The sequence below is a fragment of the Rhincodon typus genome, chromosome 1 (genome assembly GCF_021869965.1).
Source record: "Rhincodon typus isolate 14 chromosome 1, sRhiTyp1.1, whole genome shotgun sequence".
Classification (NCBI taxonomy): domain Eukaryota; kingdom Metazoa; phylum Chordata; class Chondrichthyes; order Orectolobiformes; family Rhincodontidae; genus Rhincodon; species Rhincodon typus.
In genome coordinates this window covers 174,310,624-174,337,538 of record NC_063332.1, presented here as the reverse complement: position 1 = coordinate 174,337,538, position 26,915 = coordinate 174,310,624, and the positions used below count along the sequence as shown (strand labels likewise).

The 26,915-nt window shown below is 42.9% G+C and overlaps 1 protein-coding gene across 1 annotated transcript in view; it reads right to left on the bottom strand.

Annotated features, from left to right (window-relative positions):
• The window catches only part of LOC109912948 (probable E3 ubiquitin-protein ligase HERC4), a 75,211-nt gene that overhangs the window by 15,861 nt on the left and 32,435 nt on the right, over positions 1-26,915 (bottom strand). The window contains exons 11-21 of the mRNA XM_048612601.1: positions 26,094-26,153; positions 24,018-24,123; positions 22,818-23,010; positions 20,100-20,257; positions 19,237-19,323; positions 15,215-15,322; positions 15,124-15,150; positions 12,605-12,697; positions 11,687-12,514; positions 9,787-9,927; positions 2,947-3,113 (exon numbers count right to left, since the gene is read on the bottom strand). Of these exons, the coding sequence (XP_048468558.1) occupies positions 2,947-3,113; positions 9,787-9,927; positions 11,687-12,514; positions 12,605-12,697; positions 15,124-15,150; positions 15,215-15,322; positions 19,237-19,323; positions 20,100-20,257; positions 22,818-23,010; positions 24,018-24,123; positions 26,094-26,153 (1,968 nt within the window). The remainder of the gene's footprint in view (positions 1-2,946; positions 3,114-9,786; positions 9,928-11,686; positions 12,515-12,604; positions 12,698-15,123; positions 15,151-15,214; positions 15,323-19,236; positions 19,324-20,099; positions 20,258-22,817; positions 23,011-24,017; positions 24,124-26,093; positions 26,154-26,915) is intronic.

The window sequence follows — 26,915 nt, the reverse complement described above, 5'->3', positions numbered from 1 at the left end:
CTGCTCCTATGATGCTGCTTGGCCTGCTGTGTTCATCCAGCCCTGCACCTTGTTGTCTCGGATTCTCCAGCATCTGCAGTTCCTACTATCTCTGAATTTCTTAAGCCTTTGCCAAGATCTTCACTGAGGTCTTGGCTGCTGTTAGATTTAACTCCAGAAACATGCCTTTGCACTAGTATCTCTTAATTCCTTTGACTAATTAAAATCTATCAATATTAGATTTAAATGAATAATTGATAGAGCGACAGTTGCCTTTTGTGTTTGAAAGTTCTGAAATTCTACCTCCGTGTGTGTGTAAACCTGTTAAAAATATAAACTCGGGACCATTTCTTAATGTTGCCGTGATGTATGTAATTGTACTACATAATGACAGCAGGTCAACAGACAGCATCTGTCTGACCTTCTGTGCTCCTCCAGCTCCACATTTGACTGATTCTGACTTCCAGCATCTGCAGTACTTTCTATCTCCTAGTCATAGTTAGTTAATCTAGTTAACAAGGTGTAGAGCTGGATGAACACAGCAGGCCAAGCAGCATCAGAGGAGCAGGAAGGCTGACGTTTCAGGCCTAGACCTTTCTTCAGAAATGGGGGAGGGGAAGGCGGTTCTGAAATAAATAGGGAGAGAGGGGGAGACGGATAGAAGATGGATAGAGGAGAAGATAGGTGGAGAGGAGACAGACGGGTCAAAGAGGCGGGGATGGAGCCAGTAAGGGTGTGCCCCACCGAAGTTATCTCCAACTATCTCGACTCCATTTTCTCCCCCTTGGTCCAGGAACTCCCTACCTACGTCCGTGACACCACCCACATCCTCCACCTCCTCCAGAACTTCCAATTCCCCGGTCCCCAACACCTCATCATTCCCATGGACGTCCAGTCCGATTACACCTGCATTCCCCATACAGATGGCCTAAAGGCCCTCTGTTTCTTCCTGTCCCTCAGGCCCGACCAGTCCCCCTCCACTGACACCCTCATCCGCTTAGCCGAACTCATCCTCACCCTCAGCAACTTCTCTTTCAATTCCTCCCACTTCCTACAGACAAAGGGGGTAGCCATGGGTACCCGCATGGGCCCAAGCTACGCCTGCCTCTTTGTAGGTTACGTGGAACAATCCCTCTTCCGTAGCTACACTGGCCCTAAACCCCACCTCTTCCTCTGTTACATTGATGACTGTATCGGCGCCGCCTCGTGCTCCCACGAGGAGCTTGAACAGTTCATCCACTTCACCAACACCTTCCACCCCAACCTTAAGTTCACCTGGACCATCTGTAATACCTCTCTCTCCTTCCTGGACCTCTCTGTCTCCATCTCCGGCAACTACCTAGAAACCGATATCCATTTCAAGCCCACCGACTCCCACAGCTACCTAGAATACACCTCCTCCCACCCACCTTCCTGCAAAAATGCCATCCCCTATTCCCAATTCCTTCACCTCCACCGCATCTGCTCCCAGGATGAGGCATTCCACTCCCGTACATCTCAGATGTCCTCATTTTTCAAGGACCGCAACTTCTCCCCCTCAGTGGTCGAGACGCTCTCAACTGTGTCTCCCGCATTTCCTGCAACTCATCCCTCACACCCCCTCCCCGCAATAACAACCAAAACAGAATCCCCCTCGTCCTCACGTACCACCCCACCAACCTTCGGATCCAACGCATCATCCTCCAACACTTCCACCATCTGCAATCTGATCCCACCACCAAAGACATTTTTCCCTCCCACCCTTATCTGCTTTCTGGAGGGGCCACTCTCTCCGTGACTCCCTTGTCCGCTCCACACTCCCCTCCAGCCCCACCACACCCAGTACATTTCCCTGCAACCGCAGGAAGTGCTACACCTGCCCCTACACCTCCTCCCTCACCCCCATCCCAGTCCCCAAGAAGACTTTCCACATCAAGCAGATGTTCACCTGCACATCTGCCAATGTGGTATACTGCATCCGCTGTTCCCGTTGTGGCCTCCTCTACATTGGGGAAACCAAGCGGAGGCTGGAGGACCGCTTTGCAGAACACCTACGCTCGGTTCGCACTAAACAGCTGCACCTCCCAGTCACGAACCATTTCAACTGCCCCTCGCATTCCTCAGACAACATGTCCATCCTGGGCCTCCTGCAGTGCCACAACGATGCCACCCGAAGGTTGCAGGAACAGCAACTCATATTCCGCTTGGGAACCCTGCAGCCCAATGCTATCAATGTGGACTTCACAAGCTTCAAAATCTCCCCTCCCCCTACCGCATCCCAAAACCAGCCCAGCTCGTCCCCGCCTCCCTAACCTGTTCTTCCTCCCACCTATCCCCTCCTCCCACCTCAAGCCCCACCCCCATCTCCTACCTACTAACCTCATCCCGCCCCCTTGACCTGTCTGTCCTCCCAGGACTGACCTATCTCCTCCCTAACTCCCCACCTACACACACCTTTACTGGCTCCATCCCTGCCTCTTTGACCTGTCTGTCTCCTCACCACCTATCTTCTCCTCTATCCATCTTCTATCCAACTCCCCCTCTCTCCCTATTTATTTCAGAACCGCCTTCCCCTCCCCCATTTCTGAAGAAGGGTCTAGGCCCAAAACGTCAGCCTTCCTGCTCCTCTGATGCTGCTTGGCCTGCTGTGTTCATCCAGCTCTGCACCTTGTTATCTCAGATTCTCCAGCATCTGCAGTTCCTACTATCTCTAGTTAATCTAGTTGTTGGTTTTGTGGCTCGATAATGGTCATTCTTTTAAAGACAAAATGGAAATTTGTTATGGATTAAGGACATTGCTAGACCATGAATCCTAGGTTGCACTTCTAAACTGGATCTTGATCTCAGGATCATGTGACTGAGTGTTGCCAGTTGATCCAAATGGCTGTGATGGTGAAAGTCCATATCAGAGGACACTGCAGATTCTCTGAAAGATTATTCTCAACATGTCTCTTCCAGAAATGAATAAAATGTTTGACCTTGACTTACCGGCCTAAAGTTGGCGAGAGTTCTTTCAGGTCATTCAAAGTTGGTTGGACATTAAGCAGCTTCTTGTAGAGAGCCAATGGAAAGTGAAAATCTGCCACAAAGCCATGGTATAGAGCAAGCCAGCAGAGGATTCCCACCAAGTGAAAGACATCAATGATTTCAGGGTCCTGTGTAGAAAACGTTGATGATGTACCAAGTGTTGACACAGACTGGTATTACTGAACTACACTGGAGGAGACTAGTTTGGTCCTCATGCTTACTCTGCCATTCAGTGGGATCCTGGCTGACCTATATCTTAGCTCCACTAACACGCCTTAATTCCATATCCCTGTTATAACTGCAGCAGGTGGTGAAGGAACCAACAGCAGGGAGAAGCTTACTTGACCTCATCCTCACTGATCTATAAGCCACAGATGCATCTGTCCATGCGGCTGTTGGTTGGAGTAACCACTGCACAGTCCTTGAGGAGATGATGTCCCGCCTCCACTTTGAGAAGACCCTCCATTGTTTTGCATGGTACTATCACTGTGCTAAATGGGACAGTCTTTGAACAGAACTAACAATCAAGACTGGGCATCTATGAGAGAAAGTGTGGGCTATCAGCATCAGCAGAATTGTACTCCAGCACAATCTTCAACCTCATGGCCTGGCATAGCCTCACTCAACCATTACCATCAAGCCAGGGGATCAAACCCAGTTCAATGGAGTGTGCAGGAGGGCATGCCAGGAGCAGCACCAGGCATACCTGACGATGAGGTGTCAACCTGGTGAAGCCACCAAACAGGAGTACTTGCACACCAAACAGCATAAGCATCAAGTGATAGACAGAGCTAAGCGATCCCACAACCAACGGATCAGATCTAAGCTCTGCAGTCCTGCCACATCCAGTTGTGAATGGTGGTGGATGATTAAACAACTCACTGGAGGAGGAGTCTCCACAAATATCCCCATCCTCAATGATGGAAGGGCCCAGCACATCAGTGCAAAAGATAAGGCTGAAGCATTTGCAGCAATCTTCAGCCAGAAGTGGCAAGCGAGATGATCCATCTTGGCCTCCTCCAGTGGTCCCCAGCTTTACAGATACCAGTCTTCAGCCAATTCGATTCACTCCACGTGATATCAAGAAATAGTTGGAGACACTGGATACTGCAAAGGCTACAGGCCCTGACAACATTCCGGCAATAGTACTGAAGACTTGTGCTCCAGAACTTGCCGCTCCCCTAGCCAAGCTGTTCCAGTACAGTTACAACACTGGTATCTACCAGACAATGTGGAAAATTGCCCAGGTATGTCCCATACATAAAAAGCAGGACAAATCCAACCCAGCCAATTACCGCCCCGTCAGTGTCCTCTCAATCATCAGTAAAGTGATGGAAGGTGTCAGTAACAGCACTATCAAGCAGCACCTGCTCAGCAATAACCTGCTCAGTGACACCCAGTTTGGGTTCCGCCAGGGCCACGCAACTCCTGACCCCATTACAATCTTGGTTCAAACATGGACACAAGAGCTGAATTCCAGTAATTACCATTGACATTGAAGCATCATTTGACTAAGTGCGGCATCAAAGAGCCCTCGCAAAACTGGAATCAATGGGTATCGGGGGCAAACTGTCTGATGGTTGGAGTCATACCTGACACATAGGAAAATGGTCGTGGTTGTGGGAGGTCAATCAGCTCAGCTCCAGGACATCTCTGCAGGAGTTCCTCAGGTTAGTGTCCTAGACCCAACCAATTTCAGCAGCCTCATCCATGACCTTCCCTCCATCATAAGGTCAGAAGTGGGGATGTTCACCGATGATTGCACAATGTTCAGCACCATTCGTGACTCCTCAGATATTAAAACAGTCCATGTTGATATGCATTGAGGCCTGAACAATATACAGTTTTGAGCTGGCAAGAGCGAAAAAATGGCTCCCTCCAACATTTGTGAATTTAAACATTTGCCCTTGATATTGCATGGCATTATAATTGCTGAAATCCCCATTATCATTATACTGGGAGTTACCATTGACCAGAAGCTGAACCAGACCAGCCACATAAAAGATGTGTTACAAGAACAAGTCAGAGGCTAGGAATCCTGCAGCACTTCACTGTGACTGCAGTAACTCACCTCCTGACCCCCCAAACCCTGTCCACCATCTACAAGGCACAAGTCAGGAGTGTGATGGAATACTCCCCACTTGCCCGGATGAATGAAGCCCCAACAACACTCAAGAAGCTTGACACCATCCAGGACAAAGCAGCCGCTTGATTGGCATTACATCCATAAACAATCCACTCCCTCAATGCTCAGTAACATCAGTGTGTGCTAACTATAAGATGCGCTGCAGAAAGTCACGAAGGATCCTTAGGCAACAAACAAACACTGAAATTTCTGGAGAGACTCAGGTCTGGCAGCATCTGTGGAGATTTTTCTCAAAGGGTCCCTGGACTTGAAACATCTCTGTTCACAGATGCTGCCAGACCTGCTGAGTTCCTCCAGCAGTTTGTTTTTCTTTGTTTCAGATCTCCAGTGTTCGCAGTTCTTGGTTTATTTTTTAATGTTGGATGACCGTGCAAAGACCAATCTCAGGGTGTCTAGGGCCTTACGCAAGCCCTCACTGAAGGAAAAGGTTTCTCTGCAGAAAATGCCATGAGTCTGGTTAGCTGTGGGTGGGAGTGTCAGCTCAGCCTGACCTGTGTGATCCTTCCTCCGACCTTCACAAGGACATGGCTGCAGAAGACCCCAGTCAGAAGGACCATGTCTTGAATTGTCACATATGATAAATTAGTGTGTGAGTGAGCATTGTTCCTGCTCTTCAGAGCCTTGCTCCCTCAGTTAAGAGGAAGTATCAGGAGATACAGTGTTACTGGGAGCACAAGCCTCTGTGCTGCAGAGTGGGAGAAGTTGTGTTTTAGTTTTTTTTCCCTATTCATCCATGGGATGCAGGTAACGCTAGCTGGGCCAGCATTTATTGCCCGTCCCTAGTTGCCCTCAAGAAGGTGGTGTCTTCTTGAACTGCTGCATCCATGCACAATGCCCCAGGAAAGGAATTCCAGGATTTTGGCCCAGTGACTGTGAAGGAACAGCAATATATTTCCGAGTCAGGATGGTGAATGGCTTGGAGGTGAACTTGCAGGTTCCACTGTACCTACTGTTCTCCACCTTCTACATGGCAGAAGTTATGAGTTTGGACGTTGCTGTCACAGTAACCTTGGTGAATTCCTACAGTGCATACTGCTGTTACTGAGCATCGGTGGTGGAGGGAGTGGATGTTTGTGGATGTGGTGCCAATCAAGCGGCTGCTTTGTCCTAGATGGTGTCAAGCATGAGTATTGTTGGAGCTGCACTCATCCAGGCAAGTGGGGAGTATTCCATCACACTCCTAACTTGTGCCTTGTCGATAGTGGCCATGCTTTTGGGAGATAGGATGTGAGCTACTCACTACAGTATTCCTAGCCTCTGACCTATAGTTATAGCCACAGTTTTTATATGGCTAGTCCAGCTCAGATTCTGGACAATAGTGACACCCAATATGTTGATAGGCAGGGATTCAGTGACAATCATGCCATTGAATATCAAGGAGAAAGAGTTAGATTCTGTCCTGTTGGCAGTTGTCACTTTCTGGTATTTGTATGACACAAATGTTCATTGACATTTATCAGCTGAAGCCTGGACAATAGCTAGCTCTTGCTGTGTGCAGGCACAGACAGCTTCCATATCTGAAGAATTATGAGTAAAACTGAACACTGTGCAATCATCAGCGAGCATTCCATTTTTGACTTTGTGATGGGAGGAAGGTCATTAATAAAGCAGCTAAAGGTGGTTGGGTTTAGGACACTACGCTGAACATCTGTAATGCTGCTGAAACGATTAACCTTCAACAAACACAACCATCATCCTTTATGTCAGGATTCCTATGGATGAAGAGTTCTCCCTTTGATTCCTGCATTCATTTCATTTTAGCTAGGACTCATTGATGCCACACTTAATCAAAGATCAAATCAAGAAAATTACAAGTGCCAGGGAAGTGGTACTGAGTAAATTGTTGGAACTGCAAATTGACAAGTCCCCAGGTCCTGATGGATTACATCACAAGGTCTTAAAAGAAGTAGTCAATTAAATAGGTGATATGTTGTTTTTAATGTTCCAAAACTCATTAGGTTCAGGAAAGTTTCCTTTATATTGGCAAATAGCTAATGTAACTCTTTTGTTTTAAATAGAGGGAGGTAGAAAGCAGAAAATTACAGGCCAATTAGTTTAACATTTGTTATGGGAATATGTTAGAAGTTATTATTAAAGATGTTATACCAGGGCACTTGGAAAAGTCCAGGCTAATCAGGTGGAGCCAATACAGTTTTGTCAAAGGAAAATCATGTTTAACTAACTTATTGGACTTCTTTGAAGAAATAACTTGTGCTGTCGGTGAATGTACTGTACTTAGATTTCCAGAAAGTATTTGATAAGGTGCCACTTCAAAGTTTATTGTGGAAAATAAAAGTTGACGGTGTAGAGGATAACATATTGACATGGATAGAAGATTGGCTGGTTAACAGGAAGCGGAGAGTAGGAATAAATGGGTCTTTCTCAGATTGGCAAGATGTCATGAGTGGTGTACCACAGGGGTTGGTGCAAGTTTCAACTCTTTCCAATTTATATCAATGATTTGGATGAATGGACCAGCGGTATGCTTGCTAAATTTGCTGATGACACAAAGATAAGTAAGAAAGTGAGTTGTGAAGAGAATGTAAGGAACTTACACAGACTGTAGATAGGTTAAGTGAGTGGGCAAAGATCTGGCAAATGGTGTACAATGTGGGAAAGTGTGAAATTGTCTATTTTAGCAGAAAGATAAAGAAAATGTATTGTCTAAATGGTGGGGGGTTGCAGAGCTCTGAAATGCAGAGAAATCTGGGTGTCCGTCACATAAAACACAGAAGGTTAGTCTGCAGGGGAACAGCAAGTAATCAGGAAAGCTAATAGAATGCAATGTTTAATTGCAAGGGAAATTGAAGCATGGGGAGGTTTTGCTTCAATTTGCAGGGCATTGGTAAGAGTACATTTGGAGTACTGTATATTGCTGCAGTTGGTTATCTCAGTTGACTGAATGACTAGTTTGTGATACAGAGAGGTACCAACAGTGAGGGTTCAATTCCTGCACTGGCTGAGATCACCTTCCCTGAGGTATTGTAATCCTCAGGTTAACCCAAAACCAGTTGTTTCTCTCTGATGAGACAGTAGTCCTCTGGGACTATAGTGCCTTTTATTTACTGCATGCTGTACTTATGGGTGGATGCTAACACATTGGAAGCAGTTTGGGGAAGGTTTACTTGACAGATATGTTCTGAAGGAAGATCACTAGACCTGGAAAGTTAACTCTGATGTTTCTCCACAGATCCTGCCAGACATGCTGAGTTTTTCCTGCAATTTCTATTTTTGTTTACTTGACCAATACCCAACATGAGCAGCTTGCCTTATGAGGAAAGCCTGGTCAGCCCAGACCTGTATCCTGTCTTTGTGGACAGACATAGCTGGGCAAATTTTGGCATTTTTGGTTAGGTTTCACTCTTGTATCTGTGTAGGAATGCCTTGGGTAAAGTTATAGTGAGTTCTAGTGAACTAGTCTTCAGCTGGAATGTTGCCTGATGCCATAACTTCCAGCACCTTCAGCCTTGACCTTACATTGGGTGAACCTAGTCGGCTGAAAACTGGCACTTGTGATGTTGGGGACCTCAGGAATATCCACTTAGCACTTCTGGCAGAAACTTCACAGTGAGTTCCATATTCTCATCATTTGTGAGATTGAACCTCGTCACTCCAAGATAAAGAGTATTAATGTCACTGGCATTTGACCATGTTATATGGGTGCACAATATATTGACTGGACTAGAGGTCTAATACAAGGGATTGAAATATTTAAGTCAGCAAAGCATGTATCTATAAATAGCAAAAACAGCGATGGATTTTTTTTTCAGAAGTAGTATATTCTGAAAGAATGCCACTGTTAAAACTAACTCTATCGTTTAAAGAGTTGCACTAGTGATAATTATGAACTCATAATTAAATATGTAGCATTATCAACTATGACAGAAAGGTTTTTGTAATCTGATCGTGGGAATTGGTGTCGCTAGCCAGGCCAGCAGTTATTGCTTTTCTAATTGCCCAGAGGACAGTTAAGAGTCAGTCACATTGCTGTGAGTCTGGAGTCACAAATAGACCAGACTGGGTAAGGACAACAGTTTTCCTTCACTAAAGGACATTATTTTAAAGTCATCCGTGGGATGAGAGTACATTGGCTAGGCCAGCATTTATTGCCTATCCTTAATTTCCCCAGAGGACAGTTCAGAGTCAACCACATTGCTGTGGGTCTGGAGTCACATGTAGGCCAGACCAGGTAAGGATGGCAGTTTCCTTCCCTAAAGGACATTAGTGAATCAGGTGGGTTTTTCCAACAATCAACAATGGATTTGCGGTCATCAATAGACTCTTAATTCCAGATTTTTATTGAATTCAAATTCTACTATCTGTGGCAGGATTTGAACCTTAGTCTCCAGACTCCAAACCTGGGTTTCTGGATTAACAGTCCAGTGATAATATCACAAGGCCATCGCCTCCCTATTAATAGGGTTTTCATGACTAACAGTGGTTACATGGTTGCCTTTAGACTAGCCATTCATTGAACTCAAATTTCACCATCTGCCATGGTGGGATTGTAACGTTAGTCGTACTGCTAGACTAGTACCAACTGTGGATTCAAGTACTACTCGGGAGATTTGAACACAGAATTCAGATTAACACTTCATTGCCATGCTGAAGGACTGCTGCTCTGTCAGAGTTCTATGATTTTACAATTCACGTACCCATTCTGGAAACCAAACAAGCCTGGATTCCTCAAAAGACTTGAATATTTTTGGTTGAGTACACAGCTCCTCGGTAATAATGGAAAAGAACTCCTTTGACACACCACCTTGGTCAATAGCTGGTTCACCCTTAAACGTGACCTGATAGAGTCATAATGAATAGACCAGAATTAAAAGCCTGCAATTTATTTTCTTCATACCCTCCTGTTTTGGTTTGGTTGTATAGAACTTGAGTGTTGCTAAAGAAAACACATTTTGGTGAATTTTTTCATCTTGCTCTCATCAGGATGGCTCACAAGAATTACCAACATAGAAGGAAACCAACCGTTCTGCCCTGTATGAGATGGGAGTGCTGATTTGTTGGCAAGTGGACCTAGATTGGTAGAGCTGTTACCATGGAGAGACACAGTTAAATGATGGCTGACAGTTAATTGTCAGGTTTTTTTATAACCTTTAAACCCGGCAGGTTGACTTTCTTTGGTCAAGGCATTGCTCTGAGAAAAAATGGCTTCAACTATTTTGTTGAAATGGAACAGGTGCAATGTGTGTGTGTTCTTTCTGTATGTAAAGACCAAGACCATGTGAAGGGTGCCTTCAATACATGCATGGTTACCTCCTGCTGATAACCAATTTAGGATTGTCTGTTGTATAAAGGTTGTTTTCTCTTTACATTGGTATCCTTGTGAATTGTCCTGATGCATGTGAGATGAAAAGCTTCAACACAATTTTAAGTAATACTCTTCTAGTTTTCCTCTTTTTAACCCTTTATAATAATATCAACCTTTTATAATTATATCAACAATATCTCTCGGAAAAAATTATCAAGTGACATCTATCACTCAACCACGTAAAGTGATATTAGGAAAGACAACCAAAGGCTTGGTCAAAGATGTACGTTGTCAGGAGCACTTTAAAAGGAAAAAGAGAGAAAAATAGAGGCAGTGAGATTTACAGAAGGAATTCTGGAGCTTAGGGACCAGATAGCTGAATGCACAGCCGCCAATGGAGGAGTGATTAAAAGTGAGACAGTGAAAGAAGCTAGAATTGCTGGAATGTTGAGATCTCAGACAGTTGTAAAGCTGGAAGGGATTACAGAGTTAGGGAGGGATTGGCACAGTACCTTGATAATTGTGGAGATGAACTCTAGTGACACTCCATTTTGTTCAATAACTAATTTACCCTTAAACTTGGTCTAAAATTGTTGTGACAACTATTGTAAATAGACCATAATAAAAGTGCATCATGTAAATTGCTTATATTGTTTCTCTTTAGATTATGGAGTGTTTTGAAAACCAGGATGAGAAGTTTAAAACTGAGGCGTTGCCAAACCAGGGGTTAATGCTGTATAAAAGCACAGGAGTGACAGACAAATGAGATTTGCCACAAGTTAGCAGTGCCTTAGTCAAGCTCTCGGTTATAGAGGGTATGGGGATGGGAAGCTGGGCAGGAGAGTGTCACAACAGCTAACTCCAGGGGTAATTAAAGCACCAATGTTGTGAAATAATAGTGCCTCATTGGACAACTAAATTGAAGAATTAACCAAGTTGGGGAGTGAAATGTCAGGGAGCACCTCTACATTCAGGAGAGCTGCGCACATCAACTTAACAGGCAACAAAGCAGGGAGGTGAAGTGAAAATTAATAGTTTGAGATCCATTATAAAGGGTTAGGCTTATTAAACTGGATCACTTTATTCCTAATGTCTCTAAAGATTATTTTAATCGCAAAACAAAGAGCGAGGGAAAGAAATAAAATTATTTATGCCTTGTTACTTACTCACGAAATCCTTAAAATCTTTGCAGTCCCTGTTCTTATGTAGACAGCAGAGCAACTACCTTATACATATAGCAACATCCAACAAACTGCTATGAGAATGCCAATCATTTCAACAAGCGTTCCTACCTGGAAGAAATCACGAAGTCTAATTTCATCACAGCTTCTTAATTGTGCTAATGTGCTTTGAAGGATCTGTGTTCTGTCGATTTCTAGATGGCATCCAGTGTCAGGGAAATTAAGTAAATTGTTCAATATGCGGCGGCAATTTAAGATATCAACTTCATTAATGAACAGAGGAGAACCACAATAATCATCATAGTCATCATAATCATCATAGTCATCAAATACAAAGTTGACCTGGTCTTGATTTGAAATCTCATCCAAGTTGATGGTTTGAGTGTCAACAAAGGAGGCATCATTGCTTTCATTTGGGACACCAGTGTTCCTGGTAGATTCAATGACCCCAGTGAAGTCACCAACATTCCTCCCAGTCAATGCATCAGTGGTCCCTGTAGAAGCATCAAGATTGTCATTAGGTGCATCAGTGTTTCTGGTAGAGGTACCAGCGATCTCAGCAGGAGCATCAACATTCCCTGTAGAGGTTTCAATATTGTTGTTAGGTGCACCAGTGTTTCCAACAGAGGCATCAATGATCATCTCTGTAGAGACATCAACTATCCTAGCAGAGGCATCAACGTTTGTTATCGATGTATCAATATTGCTATAAGATGGCTCAGTGTACGCAGTAGAGGCATCAGTGATGCTTGTAGAGATATCAACATTGTCATGACAGACATTAGTATTCCCAGTAGAAGCACCAATGTTCCCATTGGACGTTTCGGTGTTCCCAGTGGAAGGACAAATTTCCAGACTAGAATAATTGCTATCCTGAATAAGGCTATCATAGATTGCCTTATAGCCAAAAATAATCTTTTCATCAGTGACTTTTTCTCCCTGGAAGGAATCACAGAAATGTTTTAGAAACTCGCATCACTGGAACTCTAATTACATTCCCTGAAGCAGGATTATGACAACAATTCTTACCCGAATTTTCAGGTGCGAGATCCTTTTGAAAATCTGAATTTTTGTTTCCATATTAAAAATGCAGGAGTAGGGAATTAATTTCAGTAATGATATCTATGCAAAAAAAATGAGGTTGCAATTCAGATTTATGTTTAACAATTTGTATCTATGAATATTAACAACTTTGCTAGATCACAGACTGGTTCTATTATAGAAAGAGAATAAATGTCACAAAAATTGCTGCCATTGCCTTAGTAATTCCTACCTTATCCTTTGTGACAATTAAGTTCGCTTACCCTTGTTTCTAAACACTTATCTTAAAACTTCCCATGGAATAGTATTCTGTTAGCCATATCTGGGTAAAATAACCTGTGCAGGAAATTGGAAAAACCAGGATTGTGACTTTATTCAAGCTTATCCACATCTCCTGGTCTTGATGGTAGGTAAAAGATCTTCCTAAGTGAAATGTTCCATTTCTTGATATGACTTAGCTCCATGTTGTGTTCAACGTAACTAAGTGTCACACTGTATGCCAATGATACATCCCATTGTGTCAAGTCACAGTTTTGTTCTACAAATCTTTGGTTATGCCCTCTTGTGAAAGGGATCTGTTGCCTTTTTGTAATGCAGCAATCTCTTATCATATTTCATTTCCCTGTGATCAAGATCTGTGTTTTAGCCTAACAGCCCTTTCTAGTGCCATTTTATCCAATCAAAGCTAGAGAGAGAAATCATAGGCCCTAGTCCACCCTCTGTTTCCAAGCCCCTTGTTCCTCTCTCCAGCCTTTCAACCCTTGACAGCTTCTGCAGAATCTCTTTATGATGGGTCCAAAGGAAAAAAATGGTATAGCACAGAAAGAGGCCATTCAGCCCATCGAGTCTGCATCAGTTCTTTCAAAGAGAAATCCAATCAGTCTGACCACTGCCCTTTGCCACCCATCTTTTCCTTTTCTTGTTCTCCATGTATTTATGCAATTTCTGTTTGAATACTCATTTGAATCCATGTCCATCTCAATATCAGAAAATAAGTGAATTCCAAATCCTAACCATCCTTTGAATAAAAGTTTTCCCTTGTGTCCCTCTGGTTCTTTTACTAACAAATTTAAATAAAACTAAATCTGGGCCATCTAATTATTGTTCCTGCAGCTACTGGAAACAGTTTCTGTTTATTTCTGTCTAACCATACCTGAATTTATATACCTCCATCAAACCCCCTCAGGCTTCTTGTCTCTTAGGCAATAGCCCCAGCTTCTCTGTAATCCTTCATCTCCTCTGGATGCTTGGCCAACATTCCATTTGCCTTCTTAATTACTTCATGGACCTGCACACTAATGTGTCTTGAATCATGTACAAGAACATCAAGATCCCTCTGTGTTGCGACTTTCTGCAGTTTCTCTCTTTTTGAATACTGTGCTGCTTTATCAAAGTGAACAAACTCATACTTCATTCCGTCTGTCAATTTTTCACCCACTCACTTAACCTGTAGTTATGCCTTTGCAGGCTGTTTCATATCCTCCTCACTATTTGCTTTCTATTTCTCTTTGTATTGTCAGAAAGATTTGTCTACAATACAAATGGTCTCTTCATCCAAGTCATTCTGTGGATTATAAAGGATTGAGGCCCCATTATTGGTCACTGTAGTATTCCACTGGCTGTAGTTTGCCAACTTAAACATGATCTATTTATCCTGACTCTCTGTTTCCTGGTAGTTAGTCATTTCTCTATCCATTGCTAATATATCATCCCCAAACACTTATCGTATGTACTTATCATGGCAAGTTATTATGTGCCTTTTGCATATCCAAACACACTACATCCACTGTTTTCCCTTTATTTATTCTGTTTGTTACATCTGCAAAGGGCTTAATCAGACATGATTTCTTTCACAAAACCATGTTGACACTTACCTGCTGCATTATGACTTCCTAAATGATCTGCTATGATTGTCTTAATAATGGAGTGCAGCATTTTCTCAATGACAGATCTTGGACAAACGGACCTGCATTTTCCTTCTTTCTATCTCCCTCCATTCTTGGATAGAGGTGTTACATTTACAATTTGGGACCTTTCCAGAATCTAGCAAATTTGGAAGATTACAACCATTGGATCCATTATCTCTGTAATTACTTCCCTGTCTGCTTTCCAAAATGTACCCAGTCTTCTGGCCTCAGTAATCCTTGCAGAAATGTACATCTTTTCTTTCAATTTGATACTGCCCTTAAACTTCCTCTGTTAGCCATGGATGGTGCATCCTTCCTGTAGAGTCTTTCTTTCTCAGTTAAGTTTCTCACCCTTCCCTACAGGATTCTTTACCATGAGATCATAATTAATCCTGTGACATTACACATCATGAGATATGAAATAGCATGCTCCCTGAATGGTTCTGTAATGCATTGTTGGAAGGAACTGTCCCAAACATTCTCATGAACTTATCCTCTCATGACGGTTATAGGACCATTTTTACAAGCACTCATTATTTCCTCATTCACACTCTCCGACAATCTAGCTAAAGTGTCCAGGGGACTATAAATCACTCTCACCAGTGAGTTCGCTGTATTGTTCTTTCTCTATAACTTTCCAAATTTTCTCTCAGGTGAACCCTCTTCTCCACTGTTTCATTTAAAACCCTCACAAATGCCCCAGTTGCATAACTTGCCAGAACACGAGTCTTAGTGGAGTCCAGGTGAAGACTGTTCCAGTGGAACAGCATCGTCTTTCCCAGGTACTGGCACCAATGTCCTGTTAATTGAAACACACACTAATCTTTGAGGCATGCATTCAACTCTATTTCCTTGTAGCTCAGGGAGGAAGGCAGAGATTGTTATATTTGTCGTTCTGCACTTCTTCAGGCATTCTTACCAATGTCATTGGTACCAAAATAGTCCATGAAAACAGGATCCTTCCCCATTTACTGCATTTCCTCTCCACCCCCTAAGAAGATTTCCTTAATCCTGACACTTGGCAGGCAACACAGCCTTCAGGACCGTTAGACTTGGCTTCAGAGAACAGTACTTGTCCCCCTATACTTCCCTACCTCAACAACATTTCTTCTTGCTTCCTCAGCTCTTGAAAGGCCCCCACTCCAAGATGCGGTAGTTAGATTGCCTATTCTCCTTGCGGTCACTGCTCTCATCCACACAAGCTGTAAGAACAGTGAACTTGTTTGATAATTTCAACAGCGGAGACTCCTCCACAGTCACATTCTAGATCACCATTCATGCCTCTCTTACACACACTGCAACACGTCGTCTGCCCTGCCATCCCAATTTTGTTTTTGTTCCAGTTTTCAAATATCACTCAACAGATATTCATGGTTATATTATGGCATTTAACTAGTTCTGCTGTAAATTTAATACAATACTTGTATCTCCCTAGTTTTGGTTTAAATTGCTCTCTAGTGCTCACTTATTTAAGGCTCAAGTCTTGCTGTCTCCATCTCCTTCCCTGTACCCTAGTTGCCACTGGTTCCCTCTCTTGGAGCATTCATATTTCCTTCCCCATTGAGAGGACTGGCCTATGAGGAGAGATTGAGTAGGCTGGGATTATACTCATTGGAATTTAGAAGAATGAGGGGTATCTTATAGAAACATATAAAATTATGAATGGAATAGATAAGATAGAAGCAGGAAGGTTGAAATAGGGGGCATAGCCTCAAAATAAGGGAGGGAGCAGATTTAGGGCTGAGTTGAGGAGGAACATCTTCACCCAAAAAGTTGTGAATGTGTGGAATTCCCTCCCCAGTGAAGCAGTTGCAACTACCCTGTTGAATGTTTTGAAGGCAAACATAGATAGATTTTTGAAAAGTAAAGGAATTAAAGGTTATAGTGAGCAGATGGGTAAGTGGAGCTGAGTCCATGAAAAGATCAGCCATGATCTAATTGAATGGCAGGACAGGTTTGATGGGCCAGATGGCCTACTCCTGCTCCTATTTCTTATGTTCTTATAGTACATTGAATTCCCCCATTTACCAAGTTCCCAAATGTAAGTGTTTGATCTTGCTGACTTAGTCTCCTAGCTGTTAATTTCATATGACTTATTCCACACATCCCGTCTTAGTTTATCTCAACTGTTTTAGCATCACTTTCCTCTCATGGATTTGTCTATTTTTATTTTAGTAGTATCTATGTTATTTACTTCAATTGCATTTTATGTTAGAAATTTCATATTCTCATCTCCATCTGGGTAATTTTTTCTCCCTGATGCCTTATTTGATTTGTTAGTCTCTTTCTAGCATTAATGACACAAAAAGCTCGTACCTAATTTCAGACAGTACAGGGAAGATAGATGGAATGGCCTTTATTTCAAAGGAAATAGAGCGTTTGAGGACTCTGACTCTGTATTCAATGGAGTTTAAAATGATGAGGGGGATTTAATTGAAACTTACAGAATACTACAAGGTCTGGGTACAGTGAATGCGGAGAAGATGTTTCCATGAGTAGGAGAGACTGGGATCTGAGGGCACAGACTCAGAGTAAAGGGATGACACTTTAGAACTGAGATGAGGAGGAATTTCTTCAGGTGGTGACTCTGTGGAACTCATTGCTGCAGAAGCCAGTAGAGGCCAAGTCATTGAGTGTATTTAAGACGGAGTTAGGTAGGTAAAGGGATCAAAGGTTATGAAGAGAAGGCAGAAGAATGGGGTTGAGAAACATATCAGCCATGATCAAATGGTGGAGCAGATTTGATGGGCTGAATGATCTAATTCTGCTCCTATATCCTACATGGTCTTATGGTCTTATTAAAATAAAGGGAGGTTTTGCTAAAATTATATTATTATAATTTTATATATTATCAAATTAAATTTGCAGAAATTGTACAAGTGACTAGTCAGCCACCAGCTGGAATACTGTGAGCAGGTTTGGGCCCATTATCAAAGGAAAAATATTGCAGGCAGTCCTGAGAAGGCAGCCCAGAGGGGTCTGTTTTGTGAGGAGAGGTTGAGTAGATTGTGTCTGTACTGTTGGAATATAGAAAAACAAAAGGTGACCTTAATGCAAGACAAGATTCTAAGGAGGCTTGACAGGGTTCTTTTAATTAAAATGTACTGATTGGTTTCAGAACACTTTGGAACATTTATATGAATCAATTAAACATTTGAGATAAGATGATATTAGTAGTTAAGAGATTACAATACATAGTCTCTGAGCTGCAAAAAATTACTTTGGTGGTGCCTCATTATCTTGATAGAGATCTCTAAAAACAGTAAGATCAGATGGACAAGCTGTAAAGAAAAGCAAGATCCCACAAGTGACTGATATTTCAGGAAACTAGTCAGGTGATAGCATGAAGTGAATTCAGTCAAATGACCATCACTTTAAAAAGAACCAACTAAGAACTGGGTGTATTCATAGATTTAATTTATACGGTTTATGCATAGGCATGCCAGTTAAAGTTCAGAATGTCTGTGATCATGCATGGGATTACTGGCTAGCAAGGTCTAACAAACTATAACTTTTAGCAGCCTTTGCACAATAGGAAGACAGGAGAACTTCAGACAACAGGACAGGAGACATGTACCCAGTCAAATAGAGTTCTTGAGCTGGTATCCAAATGGACTGACTGCCTTTATTGAGTTTTATTCGTACATATTGTCATTAGATTGATAAATTCTGTGAGGCGTGTGAGACGTTCCTTGTACCTGGAATTGTCTTATTGCTAAACAAGGCTTTTAGATCCCCTCTCCCAAAACCAATCTACTTCACCTGATGAAGGAGCAGTGTTCTGAAAGCTTGTGATTTCAGATAGATGTAGAACATAGAACAGTACAGCACAGGAACAGGCCCTTTGGCCCATGATGTTGTGACAAACATGATGCCAAATGAAACTAATCCCTTCTGCCTGCCCTTGGTCAATATTTTCCCATTTCTTGCATATTCATGTGCTTATCTAAAAATCCCTAAATGCCCTTATTGTATCTGCCTCCACCATCACCCCTGGCTGTACATTCCATATTCCTACCACTCTCTGTGTAAAAAATTTGCCCTTCATGTCTCCTTTGAACTTTCCCCCTATGACCTTAAATGCCCCCTAGTATTAGACATTTCTCTGGGAGAAAGATTCTGACCGTCAACCCTATCTACGCATTTCATAATTTTATAGACTTATATCAAGTCTCCCCTCAACCTGTGCTGCTCAAGAGAAAACAACCTGAGTTTTTCTAACCTCTCCTTATAGCTCATACCCTCTAATCCAGGCAGCATCCAGGTAAACCTCTTCTGCACCCTCTCCAAAGCCTCCACATCCTTTCCGAAATGTGGGGAGCAGAAATGAACACAAGTGTGGCCTAATCAAGGTCTTATAACGCTGCAACATGACTCTTGTACTCAATTCCCCGACCAATAAAGACAAACATGCCATACGCCTTCTTTACCATCCTATCTACTTGTGTGGCCAGTTTCAGGGAGGACCTGTTGGAGTATAACCTGGTGTCGTATGACTTCTGACTTTGTCCACCCCAGTCCAACACCGGCACCTCCACATCATAACCTAATTTATAACTGACTTACAAGGTAAGTTAAGGTGACCCCAAAACCTAACTGTGGTCAAATTTAGTTTTATAGCATTCTTTGTGATGTTGTGCCGCATTAAAAACACCACTTACATGCAGGATGATGTTATCCAGTGAAATAGTGTGATTCAGGTTTTGAACTTACACAGGAAATAGGAGTTTCCCTGAAGACCTCTGCAGGAGCAATGTAGAAACTGTTCTCCTGGATTTGAAAACCCACTGAGGAATTTATCTGTGGATGGAATGGATTGAAATATACTTTACTACACTTTAAGCTGTTTGTATTTCAAATGATCTCAACATTCAAGATTCTGAAGGACACTGATAGACTGGGGGAGAAAGTGTTTCCTCTTGTGGCAGAATCTAGTACCAAGGAAACTGTTTAAAAATAAGTGCTCACCCTTTTAAGACTGAGATAGGGAGGCATTTTCTTTCTCACAGAGGTTCGTGATTCAATGGAAATGTCTTCCTCAGCGGTGGTGGAAGCAGAGTGTTTGAATCTTTTTAAGGCAGAGGTTGATAGTGTCATACAGCACAGAAACAGACCCTTTGGTCCAACTCGTCCATGGTGACCAGGTTTTCCAAACTAAACTAATCCCGCATCTGGCCCATATCCCTCTTAAATCTTTCCTATTTGTGTACCTGTCCAAATGTCTTTTAAATGTTGTAATTGTACTCACCTCTACCACTTCCTCTGGCAGATATTGGGGTTGACGGGAATGTGGAGCGATCAGATCAGCTGCGAATGGCATAGCAGGCTTGAGGGCCAAGTGGCCTACTCCTGCTCCTAATTTCAATGTTCATATTTTCAATTTTTATCCAAACTGCAACAAAAATCTGCAATCCACAGGACTGTCACAGTTCTGGAGGCTCTTCATCACACTAACCATGAGGGAGTAACAGAAAATGTAGACCTACCTTAGAGGGGGTGGGTCCCACATCCCATGAGTAAAGTGGAGGGAAGGTCAGATAGATACAGGTGAGGTCAGGACACTGAGTCGTGCTCACCTTGTAAAGTCTTTGCAAAATATTGAGACAATTGCACAGTTTATCAGGAAATTCCCTTTGGCTGCTGGAAGTCTCTTGAAGAAGTCTGTAAGATGCACCTCGATACATTGTCACAAGTTTCTTGAAGAAAAATTCATTGAGGTGACTCCACCAAGATTCTGGTTCATAGTTGAAGGACAGTCAGAAAAGAAAAATACAACAAGACTGATTTTGACTCACCACGATCTTAAAAATTAAACAAATTATCGAAAACAGTAATTTACTTTATTTTCCATTGGGGATACTGATGTTACTAACAAAGAGCAGGGGGAGGCCATTCAGTCCATTGGGTCAGTTCCACCATTCAATAAGATGATGGCGAATCTGATTTTAACCTCAAATGCACATTCCCGTATACCTCTCGCATCCTCCTTGTTTAATCTTTACTCTCCTCTGGTTGAATTTTGTTCTCATCCAGGAAATGCCATTGTTGGAAAATGGGATCACTGACCAGATTTTGTCACCGATATCACTTTAAAGGTTCTTAGGACTTAGAGATTTTGGGGAATATTTTTGGAAGATGTTGGGAGCGGTGTAGTGAGGAAACAATGGGAATGATGATCAAAGTTGCTGGGACCATACAGCAGGATAGTCAGATGTAATTCAAATGTAGTCAATTTGAACTTGTGTGTGTTTTGTAAGTTTACCATCAGAATGCATCAACCCCACAGCAGCAAAATACTGCAGATGCTGGAAATCTGAGCTAGAAGCAGGTAACATTGGAAATATTCACCATCTGTGAGGAGAAACACTAAGTAAACACTTCAGATCAATGACCTTGCATTAGGACTATAACATGAGATCCATAGCCCAGAGAGGTAAGGCTCGAAATTTGGCTGAGGAAAGGAGGGGAATTTTGTATTCTTCTTTGAAAAAAATGCCATGGGATTGTTCACACCTCCAACAGAGCAGCACTCCTGCAGTACCGCAAGAAGGTGCCAGCTGGAGAGGAGGTGCTGTCATGGGTATTGAACCCATGGTCATTTGGTTCAGAAGCAAGGATGTAACCTATCCATGAAAATTACACATTTTAAAAGCAAAATGCCAAAAGAATATAAGGAAAGGGGAAATGGAATGGGAGCAAAGTTACTCTTTCAGAGAGCCAGCATAGATGCTATGAGCAAACTGGTTGCCTTCTGTTCTACAAAACACTGGATGTTAAAAGAGGCAGACTAAATGGGAGGGGAGGAATTTAGGATGGGAATCCTTGAACACCAGTTTTCCTCAGAAGTTTATCGGGTTCTTTGCTTTGTTTGTATCTTTTCAGAGAGGAGCATTCTGGGGCAGGTGTCAGCACTTGGGTGGCATCAACCTGGCCTGTGCAATGGGTAGTTCGGTGGCTCAGTGGTTAGTTCTGCTGCCCCATAGTGTCAGGGACCTTGGTTCAATTCCAGTCTTGAGTGAATGTCTGTGTGGAGTTTGCATGTTCTCCTCCTGTCTGCATGGGTTTCCTCCAGGTTCCCTGATTTCCTCCTGCAGTCCAAAGATGTGCAGGTTAGGTAGATTTCCCATCATAATTGCCTATAGTGTCCAGGGATGTGCAGACTATGTGGATTAGCCATGGGAAATGCAAGGTTACAGGAACTGGGAGGGATGCTCTTCAGAGGACGGATACAGACCTGATGGGCCATGTGGCCTCTATATGCATTGTAGGGATTCTTTGATCAGGAGTATCCAATCTATGATCCAATCGGGTAATCACTGAGCTGAGGCTTTTGTACAGCTGGGCTTGATGGAGAAAATGTTTGTGAATGAGCTGGGAGCAGAATCATTGCTGTTTCTCTTGGCCAACATGCAGTGCTATAAAAAGATTTACCTTTTCCTCAACTCCTGTCGGCTGCTGGTTTTCCCAAGCCCTGGAAAAGCCAGCCAAACTTTGAAAAACTTGCAAAGCCAATTACATCAGCGGTTGCCAGAGTAACAAAAGGGAAGCGGTGTTCTAGGTGGGAGGTGCACAAGCTTAACTTACAAAAAGGGTGATTGTGTAAAGCAAAATAGGAAGGTAACGAACCACATAAAGAAACAGAAACTGAGTCGGGAGGTGCTGTAAAGATTTTACTCCTGTTCTGCTACAAAGACATCGAACTGAAACATTAACTCTATCTTTCTCACCAAATGCTACCTGACGTGCTGAGTATTTACCAGCATTTCTGACTGTATATCAGATTTCTGGGTTTAATTAGTAATTTTTTTAAAAGTCTGGAACGGAAAGCTGTTTTCAGTAACTATGCAATGAAATTATCATTGATTGCTGTAAAAACCCATCCTGTTCACTAATGTCCTTTATGGAAGGAAATCTGCTGTGCTTACCCGGTCTGGCCTACATGTGACTCCAGACTCACAGCAATGTCATTGACTCTTAACGGGCCTCTGGGCAATTAGGGACGGGCAATAAGTGCTAACCTTATCAGTGAGACCCATGTCCCACAGAATTGTTTTTGAAATCCGCACTATTTTGCTTTTGTGTCAGCTGGTTCAAGGCTTTATGAAATTCTGAGGGAGCGGGTTTAGCTGAGGACGTGGTTCAGAATAATGCCGACAGCAAGGGATTCGATTTCTGTTCTGACTGAAGTGAACTTAGACCCTGTCTCCTTGCTATGGCCTGCTGTAAATCACAAGTTCAGTGAGCCTCAATGATGCTACCCAAAGAAGAAAGTGAATAATTTCTCTAGCACTTACCAAGGATTTCCAGTTGGCTTCCCTCAAGTGATGCAGTGGCTGAGCTCAAAAGACTTGAAAGCATCACAATGTTGCTCTGCTCAGTCAGAACATCAAGGAGTTCAGGCAAAACCAGATAAATGCGAAGAGCTTCCACACCAATAGGAGATGTGGAGAGCGATGGAATCAAATTTGTCTGAACTGCATTGGTTACCTATTGGGAAAACAAACATTGGAATGTGAGGAACATATCATCAAGAGTAGCAATCTGAATTTATATAGCACCTTTGATGTAGCAAAACATCTCTAGGCACTTCACAGCCCAAACATATGAAAATACAATGTAGGAGCAGGACTAGGACATTCAGCCCTTCAAGCCTGTGGTGCCATTCAATAGATCATGGCTGATCTGAGTGAGGTCTCAGCCCCACTCGTACCTGGTGACCTTTGCCTCCTTAATGCAAACAGTATCATAAGACACAATATGACACTGAGCCACATAGAGTAATATTAGGGCAGGTGGATAAAATCTGGTCAAAGACATAGGTTCTAAGGATTGTGTAAAACGCGGGGAGGGAGGTAAAGGGGCACAGGGAGAAAAATGTGCCTAGGTTGGCACAGTGGCTCAGTGGTTAGCACTGCTGCCTCACAGCACCAGGGACCTGGGTTCAATTCCACCCTCGGGCAACTGTGTGGAGTTTGCACATTTTCCCTGTTTCTGTGTGGTTTCCTCCGGATGCCTCAGTTTCCTCACACTGTCCAAAGACATGCAGGCTAGGTAGATTGGCCGTGCTAAATTGCCCATAGGGTCCTGGGATTTGCAGGCTGGGTGGGTTAACCATGGAAAATGCAGGGCTATAGGGGTAGAGGGGTGGGTCTGGGTGGGATGCTCTTCGGAAGGTGAGGTGTGGACTCAATGGGCTGAATGGCCTACTTCCATGCTGTAGGGATTCTATGATTCTATAACTCCAGAACTTACAGCCTTGACATCCGTGAGAGAATTCAGCTCACTACTTAATCATAAAAATCACATAAGGAATCCTGGTTTGATCTATAGAATCAAACAGAACAACAACCATTCACTGCATTGTGACTGTGTTGGCTCTCTAGAAGAGCTAATTAGCCATTCCTCCACATCTTTCTCCTTCCCCTTGGACTTGAAAATTGTTCCTTTCAAAGCATAGAATCCAGAACCCTGACTGGTATCATCTTCAACATTACCTCTTGTAAAAGTCTTGGATTTTTCCCCAGTTTCTCAAACCATACGCTCATTGCTGACATGTCAACTCCTGACGATGCTAGGCCTGTTTTGAAATGATCATCGTTGCTGTTCCAAAAACAAAAGCAAGTGTTAATTTCACATGACAGCTGATGTATTTAGGTCGATGTTGCAAATCCTCATGTTCCAGGACTTTGACCCAGTGGCACTGAAGGAACGGTGATATATTTCCAAGTCAGGATGGTGAGTGGCTTGGAGGGGAATTTGCAGGGGGTGGCGTTCCCATGTACCTGCTGCCCTTGTCCTTCTAGGTGGTAGAGGTCATGGCTGTGAAAGGTGCTGTCAAACAAGTTGATGCATCTTGTAGATGGCATACACTGCTGACCCAACACGAGCACAGACCATGACACTCGCTCTAAAACCAATGTTAGAATTCACATGGACGGCACAGCATGATGACCTCAATGGTATCAGTGGTGGTTTGCTGGGTCCCAATCTTGCCATTAAGTCTAGGATACTTTGGGGTTAATATTTAACTCCAGAGACTTCAGTGCAAACCTCAAGTAGACACCTCCAGTGCTGCACTGAGGGAGTGCAATAGTGTTGGAAGACCATCTTTTAGGTGAGACATTAAAACGGAGACTCCTCTCTGCCCTCAAAATTTGACAGAGAAGTTTCCTTGTGACCATGGGAATTCTACCTGGGGTTGTGGGCCATCAACCCATGTGATTAAATAAGGATGAGATTATCAATATGACTTTTTGGGATCTTGCTTTGCTCAAATTGACTGCACTGGAAGTTCTAGGCTGGCTGTAAACTGCTTTGAGATGCTGTGAAGTCACTGATTTGGGGTCACACAGCCTTAGAGTGTGGGAAGTAACATCAATGGTGACACTGATAGTTTCCGATTATAACCTGTTCTGAGAGAACCAGTGCTCAATAGCTGAATGTTTCCTAGCAACAGAAATGGCTCAGAGCCAATCACATTTCAAATAGGACCCAACCATTGGCTGGAAAAATATATTTCAAACAAATTCCTCTGAATTAGATTTGAGCTTAACGTCACCAATAAAATAGAAATTAGGGTAAATTCATAAGCAACATAGAAACTGGAGACCATTCAGCCCTTCAACCTGTTCTGTCATTCATTTAGTTCTAAACTCATCTGTTTCTTAACTCCTTCCACCTGCGTTTGATCTGGAATCCTCTAAATCCCTCTTTGACAAAACCCTACCAATCCTAGCTTTGGAATGTTCAAGTGGCCTCTTGATCTTTTTGGAGGAAAGTTCTAGATTTCCACACCCCTGCGGTGAACAAATCCTTCCTGACATCATCCCTGAACTGCCAAGCTCTAATTTTAAGGCCCCACCTTCTCTGCTCTGGAACTTTCTTTATTCATTCTTGGGATATAGGCATCACTGCCTACTCCTGCATTTATTGTCCATCCCTAAATGCCCTGGATAAGGTAGGACATGCCACCTTCCTTCTGGTGTAAATAAACTCAGTGCTGTCAGGGAGCAAATTTCAGAGATAGTGAAGGAACCACAAAATATTTCCAAGTGAGGGTGGTGAATAGCTTGGTGTTTCCATATATCTGCTGCCCTTGTCCTTCCAGGGGGTAGAGGTCACTGGGTTGGAAAATGTTTTTGGAGAAGCCTTGGTGAGTTACTGCAATGTGTTGTGTAGAAGGTACACATTGTTACTGCTGTGCATTGGCAGTGGAAGGAGTGAATGTTTAAGGTGGCCCATTGTGCATGTATTGACTGTTTTATCTAGTGCCAATCTCCTGCCTTTTCTCCATATTAGTGTCCCAAAATCCATCCAATGCCCTCTCGAGTGCTTCAATTGAACCTACCTGTACTTGCCCAGCACCGAACACAATGGTTTAAGTGGAGGACAGTTTGAAGAAACAACAGCATTGTTGTATTCCTATCACTGACTCGCACTCCCTGGCTCCACTATGGCAAATTCACAGAATTTATCTGATTGTTCTCACTGTCTGCACCACAGACCTCATTACCACCTCCCACCCTAAACCATCATCCCCAGCCCCGACAGTCTGACTTATCTAAACTTGCCTTATTTCCAGAAAACTTCCATTCAGGGATGCAGCAGAAGAAAAGATAAGATCAATTTCCCTGTCGAAAAGTAGACATCATTTTTTAAGAATATCTTAAGATTGCTTTAACATTTATTCTTCAAACTCAAAGTGGTAAACTTGAAATACAAATATTAAAAAGGGCAATTTAATCTTCCATAATAATTCACTTTTTTAAATTTCTCATAGATATTGGTGTCTCTGGCTAGGCCCAGCATTTATTGTCTGGCCCTAGTTGCCCCCTCGAGAAGGTGGAGGTGAGCTGCCTTCTTGAACCGCTGCAGTCCACCTGCTGTTGGTAGACCACAGTGCCCTTAGGGAGGGAATTCCAGGATTTTGACCCAGTGACTGTGAAGGAATTGGAATATATTTCCAAGTCAGGATGGTGAGTGGCTTGGAGAGGAACCTGCAGGAATTGGTGGATGGGGTGCCAAGCAAATGGTTTGCTTTGATCTAGATGGTGTTGAGCCTCCCAAGTGTTCAAGTGTTGCTGGGGTTGCACTCATCCAGACAAGTGGACAGTTTTCCATCACACTCCTGACTTGGGACTTTTACATGATGGACGGGCTTTGGGGAGTTAGGAAGTGAATTATTCACTATGGATTCTGAGCCTCTGACATGCTCTTGTAGCTACAGTATTTACATAGCTTGGTCCAGTTTAGTTTCTGGTCAATATTAACCCACAGGATGTGGGATAGTGAGGGTGTAGTGATGGTAACACTATTGAATGTCCATGGCATAATGGTTAGATTCTCTCTTGTTAGTCATGGTCATTACTTGGCACTTTGTTAATACTTCTGCA